General features: G+C 38.8%; 1 protein-coding gene across 1 annotated transcript in view; it reads right to left on the bottom strand.

Annotated features, from left to right (window-relative positions):
• CFAP54 (cilia and flagella associated protein 54) overlaps positions 1-12,743 on the bottom strand; it is a 296,739-nt gene that overhangs the window by 254,625 nt on the left and 29,371 nt on the right. Inside the window, exons 7-12 of the mRNA XM_022562388.3 lie at positions 11,207-11,320; positions 10,982-11,083; positions 5,743-5,941; positions 3,518-3,699; positions 3,278-3,434; positions 2,253-2,338 (exon numbers count right to left, since the gene is read on the bottom strand). Coding sequence (XP_022418096.3) covers positions 2,253-2,338; positions 3,278-3,434; positions 3,518-3,699; positions 5,743-5,941; positions 10,982-11,083; positions 11,207-11,320 — 840 coding nt within the window. The remainder of the gene's footprint in view (positions 1-2,252; positions 2,339-3,277; positions 3,435-3,517; positions 3,700-5,742; positions 5,942-10,981; positions 11,084-11,206; positions 11,321-12,743) is intronic.

Genomic DNA, 12,743 nt, shown 5'->3' with positions numbered 1-12,743 from the left:
TTGTTGTGTAAGCCAACCAGTCTAGGGTATCTTTGTTATAGAAGCTCAAATAGGCTAAGACATATACCAGCTCATTTAATCCTCATAACAACCTATGAAGTGAGTACTATTACTATCATCCCCACTTTACGGATGAGCAAGCTGAAGCACAACAAGATGAAGTGGTTTTTCATAAGATAAAATGAAAGAAAGTAGCAGAGCCAGGATTCAAACCCAAGAAGTCTAGCTCTAGAGACCTCATTCTTAACTGCTCTAGGCTACTTGACCTCTCTAAAAAGAACAGTTCCAAATACTTTTAGGCAAGTTATGTAAACCTACCAGTTTCATCCAGATTTGAAGTGTGTATATACTTCTTTCTTTTTAAATTTTCGGTATTAAAATAATAAAGAAGGGACTTCCCTGGTGGCGCAGTGGTTAAGAATCCGCCTGCCAAGGCAGGGGACACGATTCAATCCCTGGTCCAAGAAGATCCCACATACCGTGGAGCAACTAAGCCCGTGCACCACAACTACTGAGCCTGAGCTCTAGAGGCCATGAGCCACAGCTACTGAGCCCGCGTGCCACAACTACAGAAGCCTGCACGCCTAGAGCCTGTGCTCCACAAGGAGAAGCAACAGCAATAAGAAGCCCGCGCACCGCAATGAAGAGTAGTCCCCACTCGCCGCAACTAGAGAAAGCCCGGGGGCGGCAACAAAGACCCAACGCAGCCAAAAATAAATAAATAATAATAAAGAATGGAGAGGTGGAGAAACTAATAAGGGGAAAGGGAATGGGGAGCTGGGAAAGGTTATGGACAAAAAGAAAAGAGAGACATGAAGGAACTAAACTGAACATCACACTGGATATCAACAGATGACCCAAATGAAGTATATCTCCTCTCAGTTCAGTTACTTTGGCTCTTTCCAAAAGGAAAATAAAGTTATTCACTGTATATGAACTAGAAAGATAATGAGTTTATGATTAAAATATATCAAACCTCGAGCTCCTTTGGGGCAGCTCTAAGCCTTATTTCACATATGCGGGACCTTAGTACAGTGCTTGGAAACATAACAGAGCTCAAAAAATGTTTACTGAATTGAACTGAACTAAGATACACATGGTTTTTTAAAAAGCAGAAAGATGAAAATTTCATGCACTTTTCAGCCTTGATTGGAATTTTTTGGTTTGGTTTGCCCACGATAATAAGTATATTTGCTATCAAATACCTTTCTTTCAAAAATTAAACACCTGTCACAGGTTATAACAAACTAATAAATGAAGGAATAGAAAATATTATAAGAGTGGAACTTCTCGAGTCCCTTACTGTGTTTCACTTGCCTGAACAATAGTTAATATAATGCTCTATAATTGTGGTTTTCAAACATTTTTTTATAACAGTAAAACCAAATTTTCAAAGGAAATTCCCTCAGAATCTCAAAAACTAATAGGAACAGCTTAGGGTGTTACGGCCTAAAGCTGGCTCCTGAGGAGCCTCAAAGAAGCTCTGGTTGGGGGGGGGTCCCTGGAATTCAGTTTAAAACCAGTACTATACTAGTTTTGCTTAAATATCCATACCCACAAATCATCATTTCTAAATACTGGCCATTGTGTGCTAAGTGACTCCAAATAATAACCAGGCTTTGTACTCAGGGACTGGAAAGCAGTATTTTAAGAATATTAACTCTCACTAAAACCACTGCCTCATTTCCTTCATCATTAGAAATATAGCTAATCTCCTCAGTGCTTTGTGTCCACCTAGAGGGGTGGGATAGGGAGGGTGGGAGAGAGAAGCAAGAGGGAGGAGATATGGGGATGTAGGTATACGTATAGCTGATTCACTTTGTTATACAGCAGAAACTAACACACCACTGTAAAGCAATTATACTCCAATAAAGATGTTTTAAAAAAATGCAAGAAAGAAGAAAAACTATACATATATACAAGAAAAAAATAAGAAAATCATATGTTAGAGAAAACAGATGTTAGAACGAGTCTTTAAGTTTAAGAATAAATCTGGCAAAAAAAAAAAAAAAAAGAAATAGAGCTAGCCTTGGAATTTCCCAAGAAGGAAGAGACTGACACCCAAAATGATGACAATAATAAAAACAAATTTAAAATTACAAGTCACGGTATAAATTGATCTCTTCTTCTAATGATTAAACAATACAGAATTTCAGCAAGGTGAAATTCCTGTGATTTTTAAATCTGGCTTTAAATTAAGTAAAAGAGCCTCCTTTGACACTATTACAAATTATCCAAAATAGCTTTTTCACCTGTGGAGAGCCACAGACACAGGAATACAAGGTTGCCGCCAAATGGAAAATGTCTTCTGAATATCCACAAGTCTTCACAGAAGTATCTCAATTTATAAAATACAGGAAAATGAAACAAAAAATTTCGTTACAAAATTTCAAATAGAAAAGGCATAGAAACACAGAAATTCTACAAAAGTGACATAAATGATATCTGGGCAAATAGTATATCAATAAGACACTTTAAATGCTTCTGTGTGAAAACTAATCTAAGGAGGCTCTAATTCAATTAAAATGGACTATTAACATTTTCATTAATCTGCAATCTGTATGCCAACTATGTCCATAATGGAATTGAGAAGGTTTATAATATTAAAACATATAGGGCAGTTGAAATAAAAATAACAAAGGTATCTATTCAGAAACCATTAGAAGAAAAAAAAAAGGCATCATTACTTGGTACAAATTATTTACCACAATTTAGCAGCCATTCAATGCCTTAAGAATATGATAAAACATAAAAGTATAGGATTAAATAATTCTCTAAAAAACAGAGGCTGCAGATTTGCAATTATATACACAATGACTTTTAAGACGTAAAAAGTTTTAGAATGGAAAACTCTGCATGCTGGAAACAGAGAGGAGACCACCAAACCTTCCCTTACCAAAGTGAACTGATAGATTTGATTTGCTGCCCTGCTGGCCTCTCACTGATAAGGCAGCAGCTAAGTAGAGCTTCATTCTTCTACTCAAACCCATGACTCAAAATAAAATCCAGCATCCTTACAAGGCCTAGGAACCTGCCAGACCAGGCACCCAGCTATTTCCCTGAGCTCACCTCCTACTGCATTCTCAAATGCCAGCACCACCACTAGCGCACTCCAACCCTACATGCCTCCTTGCTATTCTTTCAACAATCAAGCACACTCTCACTCAGGGCCTTTACACTTCCTGCTCCCTCTGCCTTGAACATTCTTTCTCTCACCTCACCTGTAGAGAGCATATAAAGTCATCTTAATTTTTCAAAAATGCAAACAAATACTCACCATGAAGAGCAATTTTTTTACCGTAAACTTGACCTCCTTTGTAGTTTTCGAGGGGAAAGATCAAACCTTTGTTTCTCTTTACGTTGATTAAAGGTTCTATTGCAAGAAGAAGAATTAAATCTTTCTCTGCTTTCTTTGACTCTGGATCATCCTGCCTCTAAGAAAAGTATATCCCACGATTAATTACTTCAGTGTCATGTGAATAAAATAAAAACAAAGTAACTATTTTGCATGTATTACCTGGAGAAAATCAATAAGCTGCCCAGCTGCAGATTCAAATAAACTCCACTCCTCATAAGTAAAAGCTAGTTTTATAAATTTTACAGCAGTATCCACAGAAATAACATTTTTCCTTCTTATAATAAGTTCCAAAAGAGAAGACTTTGGAAAATCAAGCATGCCATCTGCACTGGTATTTGACACTAGAAAAAGAAAGAGAGGGGTTTGGATGTCATTTGTGCAAAGAAATATTTACTAAGTATTAAATGTCAGACACTGCCAGGCTAGGTAAACAACAGAAAAGACGCAAACACAACCCCTACCTTCACAGAGCTCGCACGCAGGTGGGGGCAACAAGGAATCTTAGGGGGCAAATACCTTGGCGCTGTGTGGACAAGTAAGAAAGGCATCGGACAGAGGTTTGGAGTAGGAGGTCGGTCAGGGAAGGCCACCCCAGAGGGAGGAACATGGAATCTCAAAAAGAGAGGATTAGCAAGAGTTGACTAGTGAAACAGACAGCTAGAGATTACAGACTGGGAGCTCGGAAAAGAGATCTCAATTAGGGGTATAGCTTTAGAGTCATCATTACATATCCACAGTAAATGGGCAACAGACGGCTGCCTAGGACAGAGCAGCAAGGAACCCCAACAAGTAAGAGAAGGGCCGCGGGAGCAAAGGCTGCAAGGGAGAGCGTTTAAAGAGAAAGGAGTAGTCAACAGCAACAAATACTACAGAGAGCAAAGGGAAGAAAAACACTGACTTTCAAATTGAACAATAAGGATGTTGTCCCTGACACTCTCTGTCCATGACAGAAGACCGCCAAGTACAAGCAGGAAGGAAAGAATTTGGGACAGTGAAAACAGACAACTCCTTCAATAAATCTGACTCTAACAAGAGGAAGAAATACAGGGGAGGAAGCTGGATAGGGATGAAGGGCAGTCTGCAGAGATTAGGCCCAAAGACCTAAAGAGGAGGAGAAGGAACATTCCTTCCACTTTAATGACAGACAGTGGATGAAGGTAAATTTTCAGATGTGGGTGAAGGAAGTCAAGAGAATTCTCCTCTGAGATCTCGTACCTTCCTTGTGAGGAAAAGATGAGCCCAAACTGCGGCACAGAGGCTCCTTGCCCTCAGATGGGTGCACACATGCACACACACACACGCACATCCTAAGCTCACTTGGATGATCATGATGATGTTACAAACAATTTTATGAAAATTTTAAAATGTAGATAAAATCAAAGTACTATTTACCAAACAGAAGATTTTTTTTAAATGAAAAGAAATTCTAAATCATTTTATATCTATGGAAGAAATGTGATCCATAGTTAAAAACATTTCCACAAAGAGAATTCCAGGTCCAAATGCCTTCACCAGCAAATTCAAACATTTGAGAAGAAATAACACAAATCTGACACAAACTCCTCCAGATAATAGAAAAAGAGGGCAGAACTCTCAACTCTTATTATGAGGCCAACATGACCTTGAGAGCAAAACCCAAAAAGGATATTATAAGAAAGGAAATCTCTCTCATGAACAGAGAAGCAGAAATATTAAACACTAGCAAGAAAAGCAAGCAATATATCAGAAGGATAATCCTCACTGCCAGATTAAGTTTATTCCAAAAATATGGAGTAATTAAAAATTAGATAAGCAATCAATGGAATGTACCACATTAATAGAAATAAAAGACAAATCCATTCGATTAACTCAATAAATCTCAATAAACCCATAAAAAAGGTTTTGATAAAATTCAACAAATATTCAGGATTAAAAACATACAAAACTCTTATTAAACCAAGAATAAAAGAAACTTCATTAATCTCAAACAGGGTATCTAAAAATATCCTTCAGCAAATATCAAAATTAATGATAAAATACTGAAAGCTTTCCATCTGAGATCATAAATGAGACAAGGATAACTGCTATCACCACTTCCATCCCATGTTTTACTGGAGAGCCTATCCAGTGCAAAATAAGTCAAGAAATGCAAGAAAGAAGAAATTAAAAGGTTAAGAATTGGAAAGAAACATAATTGTCATTATTCACAGATCATATGATTGTATACATAAAAAATCCAAAAGAAAATCTACTAATACATTATCTGAATTATCCATTGAGTCTAGCAAGGTTGCTGAATTCAAGATCAATAAAAATCGGTATCAGTTTCTTAGGTATGGACTACCGTGCTAAAATTTTTGTTATTCATGTTCTACCATAAAATATTATTTTAACAACATATTTACCTATTAAAAGTTCTTTTCCTGCTATAAACAGTTCTGAGACAACATCACGAACTTCTACTTCATCTGTAACAACAGGTCCAGTTTGTAGTGTTCGCCGATTTGAGTCAGAGAGAGCCTCCAAGACAGCCAGAAACCGGGATGCAGTGCTATCAAACATCTCATCCAACAACTGTTCTGTGACAGTACGTGGCCACGGCAACTGGAATTAAAAAAAAAAATACAGCTCACTTTTTAAAAGTTCCGCGATGTTTGATAGTATAAGGCAAAGACAAGTAAGGTGTGCTTCATTAACGCTAAAAGAGAGAGTGGTTGGTCTGTTGATGAGAGATGGCTGCTTTTATGGTTTTCATTTTTTGAGGTGTCACTCCAGGCTTTATTAAAGTTTATTTATGTCATGCTGCCATTACATCAAAAACGTCGCCATCTCTTTATATGTTTGTGTTTCCAAAGCAGCCTAAAAAGGCTGTTTATTAATAAACGGCAGCATCAGTCTCTATATGGTGTGTAGTACCTCCATGACAGCCTTTAGGAACTGATACTCAAACTTTGGTTGCCTCAAAATCTCTCAGGAGCTCTTTTTAGATTCACAGACCAAATCTCCAGAGATTCAGTGAGTCTCGGTGGGACATTTTTAGTAAACACTGGAGGTAATTCTAGTGCAGAAGGTCCCCAAACCCAAATTTGAAACACTGTTTTATAGTATAAATAACAGGTCTTACGGTAGCTAACTCTAAAGAAGAGTTGACCAGCTGTATACAAGTAAGCCAGAGCCACTTAGAGCCGCGTGCAAATCCCTAGCCACTGTGCTTTGTGTCGGCCCAGAATGATTTCACCCCAAGCAGATGGCCTGCCTCCACACTTTAGTCTTCTCTCTGACAAATGACCTGTTCTCTGTACTTAGATTACCAGGAAACAAGAAAGGTAGCTCTAGTTGGCTTTTCTAGAATCCATGTCCAGTTAGAGGATATCCATATTCCCCACAATTTCCTTGCTCCATTCCTCTTCCTGGGGCAAAGTCAGAAAGACGGAAAAGCAAAAGCAGGGATAAAGCTGCTTTGGACTTTTTTTCCCCAAACAAAAACTTCCCTGCTCATTAGCTTCCATGTGCTTTCAACCCTTAGGTTAACTGACATGTTAAAAACCTCAGTAAAGCTTAAGCTTCATGCCCTGCCCTCTCTTGCTTTACAAACAGACGTCAGGGTTTCTTCTAAGATGTTTGCTATGGGTTAAAACAGAGCTTTAAAAAATTATATTTAAACAGCATAATAAACTTTCTAATAATAAGAAGTATTCAAAATGAAATGGTAAAATGTAAATAAGTTACAGTGAAATTGTTTTTTAAAATATCCTAGAAAAACTAGCAAAAAGTGAACTAGAGCTATAGATTTATCATAGCTATAGATGAATAACAAGCAAAAGATTTTAAAATATAAATATTTAAAAGACCTACAAAAAAACATTTAAAGGAAACGCAATCAAAAAAACACTGGATTGGGGCTTCCCTGGTGGCGCAGTGGTTGATAGTCTGCCTGCCGATGCAGGGGACATGTGTTCGTGCCCCGGTCCGAGAGGATCCCACATGCCGCGGAGCAGCTGGGCCCGTGAGCCATGGCCGCTGAGCCTGCGCATCTGGAGCCTGTGCTCCGCAACAGGAGAGGCCACAACAGTGACAGGCCCACGTACCGCAAAAAAAAAAAACGAAAAAAACCCCACTGGATTGTCAAGTATGACAAGCAAAATATTAATCTCTATAAAAACAATAAGCCTGGTGGTGGGATGAATTGGGAGATTGGGATTGACATATATACACTAATATGTATAAAATAGATACTGAATAAGAACCTGCTGTATAAAAAAATAAAATTCAAAAAAAACCTGTAGGCATAATGAAAAGAGAAATGAGCCTATTCAAATACATTTTAAAAATTAAAATCTCTAGTAGATAAATGGTCAAAGCTGTAAAAGATAATTCATCTGAAAAGAAAATATAAAGAGTAAACACAAATATAAGGGAAAGTTGGATCAAAATAATAGTTAAAACAAGCCACTTTATGAAAACTGAATTATTTTTAAAATTAAGAAATAATAATATCAAAATGATAATAGCTTGTGGTGGAATTGGTACATGTGGGCTGTCACCTTGGAGTACTTGTTTCGGAAATCGATCTGGCAATATATATCAAGAGAAATAAAAATGTTTGTAACATTATTCAAATTCTATACCTTGAATTTTACCCACAGGAAATAAAAGAAAGAAAAAATAATATACCTGAAGATGTTGATTACAGCAATATTTATAACAGCAAAGAATGGGAAAACAACTAAATTACTAGTAATAAAAAGTATTAGACAAATCCTGGTACATGTACTGCATAGAGTATACTAAACCATCTTTTAAATTGTCAAGATGGATGAGAAGCTGAATGATATAACCCATGCAGTCAGTTCCAACCCTAAACACCATGGCTTCCATGACATCGGTGCCATAAGATGTACTATGTTAATTCCCCAACATAATACATCCACCCCATTCAAGCTCAGTTTCTCACTGTCTCACTGTCCACCAAAAGTCGTTGCTTACTTTTTCTTCCAAGCTATGTTCATGCTCTTGTCCTTTACTTAGAATGTTTTCCCCGCTTCTCCCTGTCTAATCAAATCCCGCTTATTATTCCAAAGCCATTCAAAAAAGAACTTCAGGGCTTCCCTGGTGGCGCAGTGGTTAGGAATCTGCCTGCCAACACAGGGGACATGGGTTTGAGCCCTGGTCTGGGAAGATCCCACATGCTGCAGAGCAGCTAAGCCCGTGCGCCACAACTACTGAGCCTGCGCTCTGGAGCCCACGAACCACAACTACTGAGCCCGTGCACCACAGCTACTGAGGCCCGCGCGCCTGGAGCCCGAGCTCCGCAACAAGAGAAGCCACTGCAGTGAGAAGCCCACGCACTGCAATGAAGAGTAGCCCCTGCTCGCCACAGCTAGAGAAAGCCTGCGTGCAGCAATGAAGTCCCAACACAGCCAAAAAATAAATAAATAAAAGAAAGAAACAAAGAAAGAAAGAAAGAACTTCGACTTCATCTTTTCTATGTGCCACCACTCTTGAACCACAGTAGGCCTTCGATACATGGCTACTGAATGAATGAATGAAAAATAAATAGTAATAGCTCATACAACTGAGGACCTACCATGTGCCAGGAACATTCTAAGGGCTTTACATGTAACTCATTTAATCACCACCATTATTTCCTTCTTACTTCTTATCACAAGCTATAATTTACTTATTTATTTATTATGTAATTTTTCCACTAGAAGGTAACCTCTACGTATCTTGTTCACAGAGCAGGTACTTTAAAAATATGTATTGAATGAATCACTAAATGGTCAATCACTAGAAGTCTGAATTAGCAGTCTTATAAAACAATCCTTTGAAAGTCAAAATGATTCACTGTGAGTTAACAACTGTCCTATGAACTCAGAAATTTTCTGTAAAATAGATTTAACGCACACTGAAATACTTTCGTTTGTAGAAACAGTAAAACGATTTCATAAATTTAAAGCAGAACATTCTGCAAAATATGCCTCCTGCTCTCTAACGAACACTATATATAGCATTACTACTTAACAATACCAGATGCAGGCTATTCAACAGCTCATCCAAGGAACTGTCTATAATTTGGCAAGCTACCACCCCCACCAATTACATACCACTGGTCAATAAGGGATATGATTTAAAAGGAGGTACGAACTACATGCCTGGGATCAGTACTCAATTTATCTCAGAGGCACTAAGTAGCAATAGAAAGCTACCATGTCCAAATAATATTTGTATTTAAATATGATTTATTTAAAAGAAAAAAAAAAGGGCTTCCCTGGTGGCACAGTGGTTGAGAGTCCGCCTGCCGATGCAGGGGACACGGGTTCGTGCCCCGGTCCGGGAAGATCCCACATGCCGTGGAGCGGCTGGGCCCGTGAGCCATGGCCGCTGAGCCTGAGCGTCCGGAGCCTGTGCTCCGCAACGGGAGAGGCCACAGCAGTGAGAGGCCCCCGTACCGCAAAAAAAAAAAAAAGAGAGAGAATTCCTCTCAAATATTACAAGAAGAAATGAGGGAAGAGAATGGCAGTCACTGGAGTAGTTAGAACACACCGAGCTAGAGACCTGGGTTCTGGTTCCGGTGCCGCCAGCAGCTGGCTTAAATACTCTGGGCTTTATTTTCCCCGTCTGTAATAGAAAAGGACTGAACCAAATGATTTCTAAAATTCCTTCCAGGTTCTGAGATTCTACTACTCTTCTGTCAGAAAGTGCTCATTGTCTTCCCCCTCACTTTCATTTTCAGTCCCAAAGAAGCTCACAAAAGAGAGTTTACAACTGTCTAGAATGATCAGGGAACACTTCAAAGAAATACAGAGCTGGGACTTAAGGAACACTGAGATTCAGAATGGCCAGGGAGAAGACAGTGGGAGAAGGAGAAAGGCAGAAGGGAGAAAGGGCAGGGGATCCCACAGGCATATCTATGTCCCACTCCTCTCCCTGGGAGCCCTTAGTGCTGTTGGCCAAACACACCTGTGGCCGAGAGGGGCCATGTGAGGAGTTCTGAATATGTCAGAAAGGAGGCTGCTGTCACTTCCATGCTGAGCATCACTGCCTGTGTGAGGTCCTCCAGAGCTCTCTTAGGTGCCCTCTGGCAGAACGACCCGGCAATTTTCCAAATGAGGACTGCTCCTCAACCTGGCCCTGAGCATCGGTCATGAGCAGAGCTCCTGATAACTATAATAATGTTTGACTCCAGTGGGAAAGAAATTGCTTTAAGCCACTGAGACATGGGGGTTGTTTGCTGCTCCAGTATAATGTACACCCTAAACGCTCCCAAAGGTGAAACCAGAAGCTGATAAGAAAAGGTGCCTCCACCTCTTCTCCATCCTCAATGCCTTTGAAGCTGACACCAAGTGGTCAAAAGGCCTCTGCAGCACCACTCAGAAGCCTGTGCATTTGAACCTTTCCCAGGCTCTTCAGCCTCTTGGCCTTTCATGTTACAAAACTGGGATTGTGCGAAGGTACAAAAGCTTTGAGAAAGGGATGAAGCAAGGCCGTGTCCAAATTGGGAAGGCATTCTTCTATTTGCCACTGGTGCAGGGATTAGAGGGCAGGATTTAATACTTAGTGTCTAGGCTTAAAAGACAGAGAGGTATAACACAAACGCACTGCAAAAAGAGTCTAAAACAGAGAAGGCGTTCTGAGACTTACAGTTTGTGCTTCCCTTAGGTTAACTCTTATATTTGGTCTAAAGAAACTTTTGTTTTTTCTTCTAGATTCGAATACTCCCCTTTTGAAGATCATGACTGCCATCTGCCTCAGAAAGAAGAATTACATATGAAGTAACAGTGGGATGTACTTCTCAACTACTAATATTAAGTACTTAATCATTTGTAGAGTACAGTAAATTTCTGTTATTTCATGAAATTTTTATACCTTTATCGTGGCCTCTCTATAATATCCTCTGGATTCTTCCTGTGATTGTGAGGAACTCATTAATTCCAGTTGCCTTAACTCATCAATTTTAGCCAAAGCACGCCGAGCAAATGCCTACATGCAATTAAAATAAATTTAATTCATAGTAAGTTAGAGAATAGTGATTAAAAATGTATCAAGACAGTGTGTTTTATTCTCCCAGACATTTGATTTAATTGGTGAATTAAACTCTATGCTATGCTGATTCTTTAGAACATGGTAGCTATCTGGTCAATCATTTCCGAGAAGCACCACTAATTTCTGTAAGTCTAAAGTTAATAAAATGTTGGATATACTAACTTTATGAATTAATTCAAAAAGTAAGGAAAATCAAATTCTGGGCTAAACAGCAGCTTCATACAGATGATCACTTCTCTGGCATTGTACGCATGTATGCACACAAGCACACACACACACACACACACACACACACACACACACACACACACACACACACACCTCCTCAGTGCTCTTGTCAAATTCTAACCTTTCTACCAAAACAAGCTGTATTATCTATCCAATTGTTCACACTGTCTACTAAATTGTGAGGTCCTTAAAGGGTCTTATTCATTTTTGGATTTCCAGTACCCAACATATAGGAAGTATTTATTAATATATGAGGAAAGGAAGCAGGCTAGCTTATTTAATCAGTTCACCATTATTATAATTCTTTAGCAATAACAGCAAAACAAGTTCAATTCATGCAATTTATTTTACTAGTTCTTTGAAGTACTTTATTTATAATTTATGATTTTTCATGAAGATGCTTCTAGAACACAATAGTAACATAAAGGGTTACATTTTCCAATAAGAAAAAATTCCAGTAGGAATCAAATGGTCAAAACTACGCAAACATTTCGATCCCTGATAAATTTAATAGCTATAGAAACATGCCACCACTAGTACACTAAAACTACCATATATGGTGAGCAGTTTCTAGAATGTATCCTAGGCTAGAAAAAGTATCCCACAAGGGCTGTATTAAGCTGTTCTCCTGCTGAAATCCAACTCACCCTGTACTCACCAAGCTATGCACACTGGTGCAGGGACAGGTTCGCCCAAAGGAAAGGGTGCCTGTTTCTAATTCTCACCAAGACCCCATCCACTGACAAGCCAAGTACCACATACCATAATGAGAGTACCTGTTTTCATCTGCACAGAGGTGTGGCATAGACCAATAGAAGCCCCAACCAGTTAAGTTATAGTTCAAATATTCAATCAAAAATATATATAGGAAAAGAGGAAAAGTAAGAAATAGAGTATACTAAATAAATGGTGGTAGGAAGCAGAGAAAAGCAAGACAAATGGATGGTAGGTGGCATGGAACACAGTAACTAAACAGGGAAAGAAAGCAGCTTGCATACAAGAATACAATAAGGAAGGGAAGATATCAGAGATCTGATTCAGAAAAGGAGTAAAGACGGTAGAACTGAATAGAGAATAAAGGCGGAAACAGGAAGTGAAGCGAGAGACCAACAGAATGGAGAAGTCAAGCAAA

The sequence above is a fragment of the Delphinapterus leucas genome, chromosome 11, assembly GCF_059928025.1.
Source record: "Delphinapterus leucas isolate spDelLeu-1000000601 "Yukka" chromosome 11, BTC_Dleu_Yukka2, whole genome shotgun sequence".
Taxonomy (NCBI): domain Eukaryota; kingdom Metazoa; phylum Chordata; class Mammalia; order Artiodactyla; family Monodontidae; genus Delphinapterus; species Delphinapterus leucas.
This window is presented reverse-complemented; position numbering and strand designations above follow the sequence as displayed.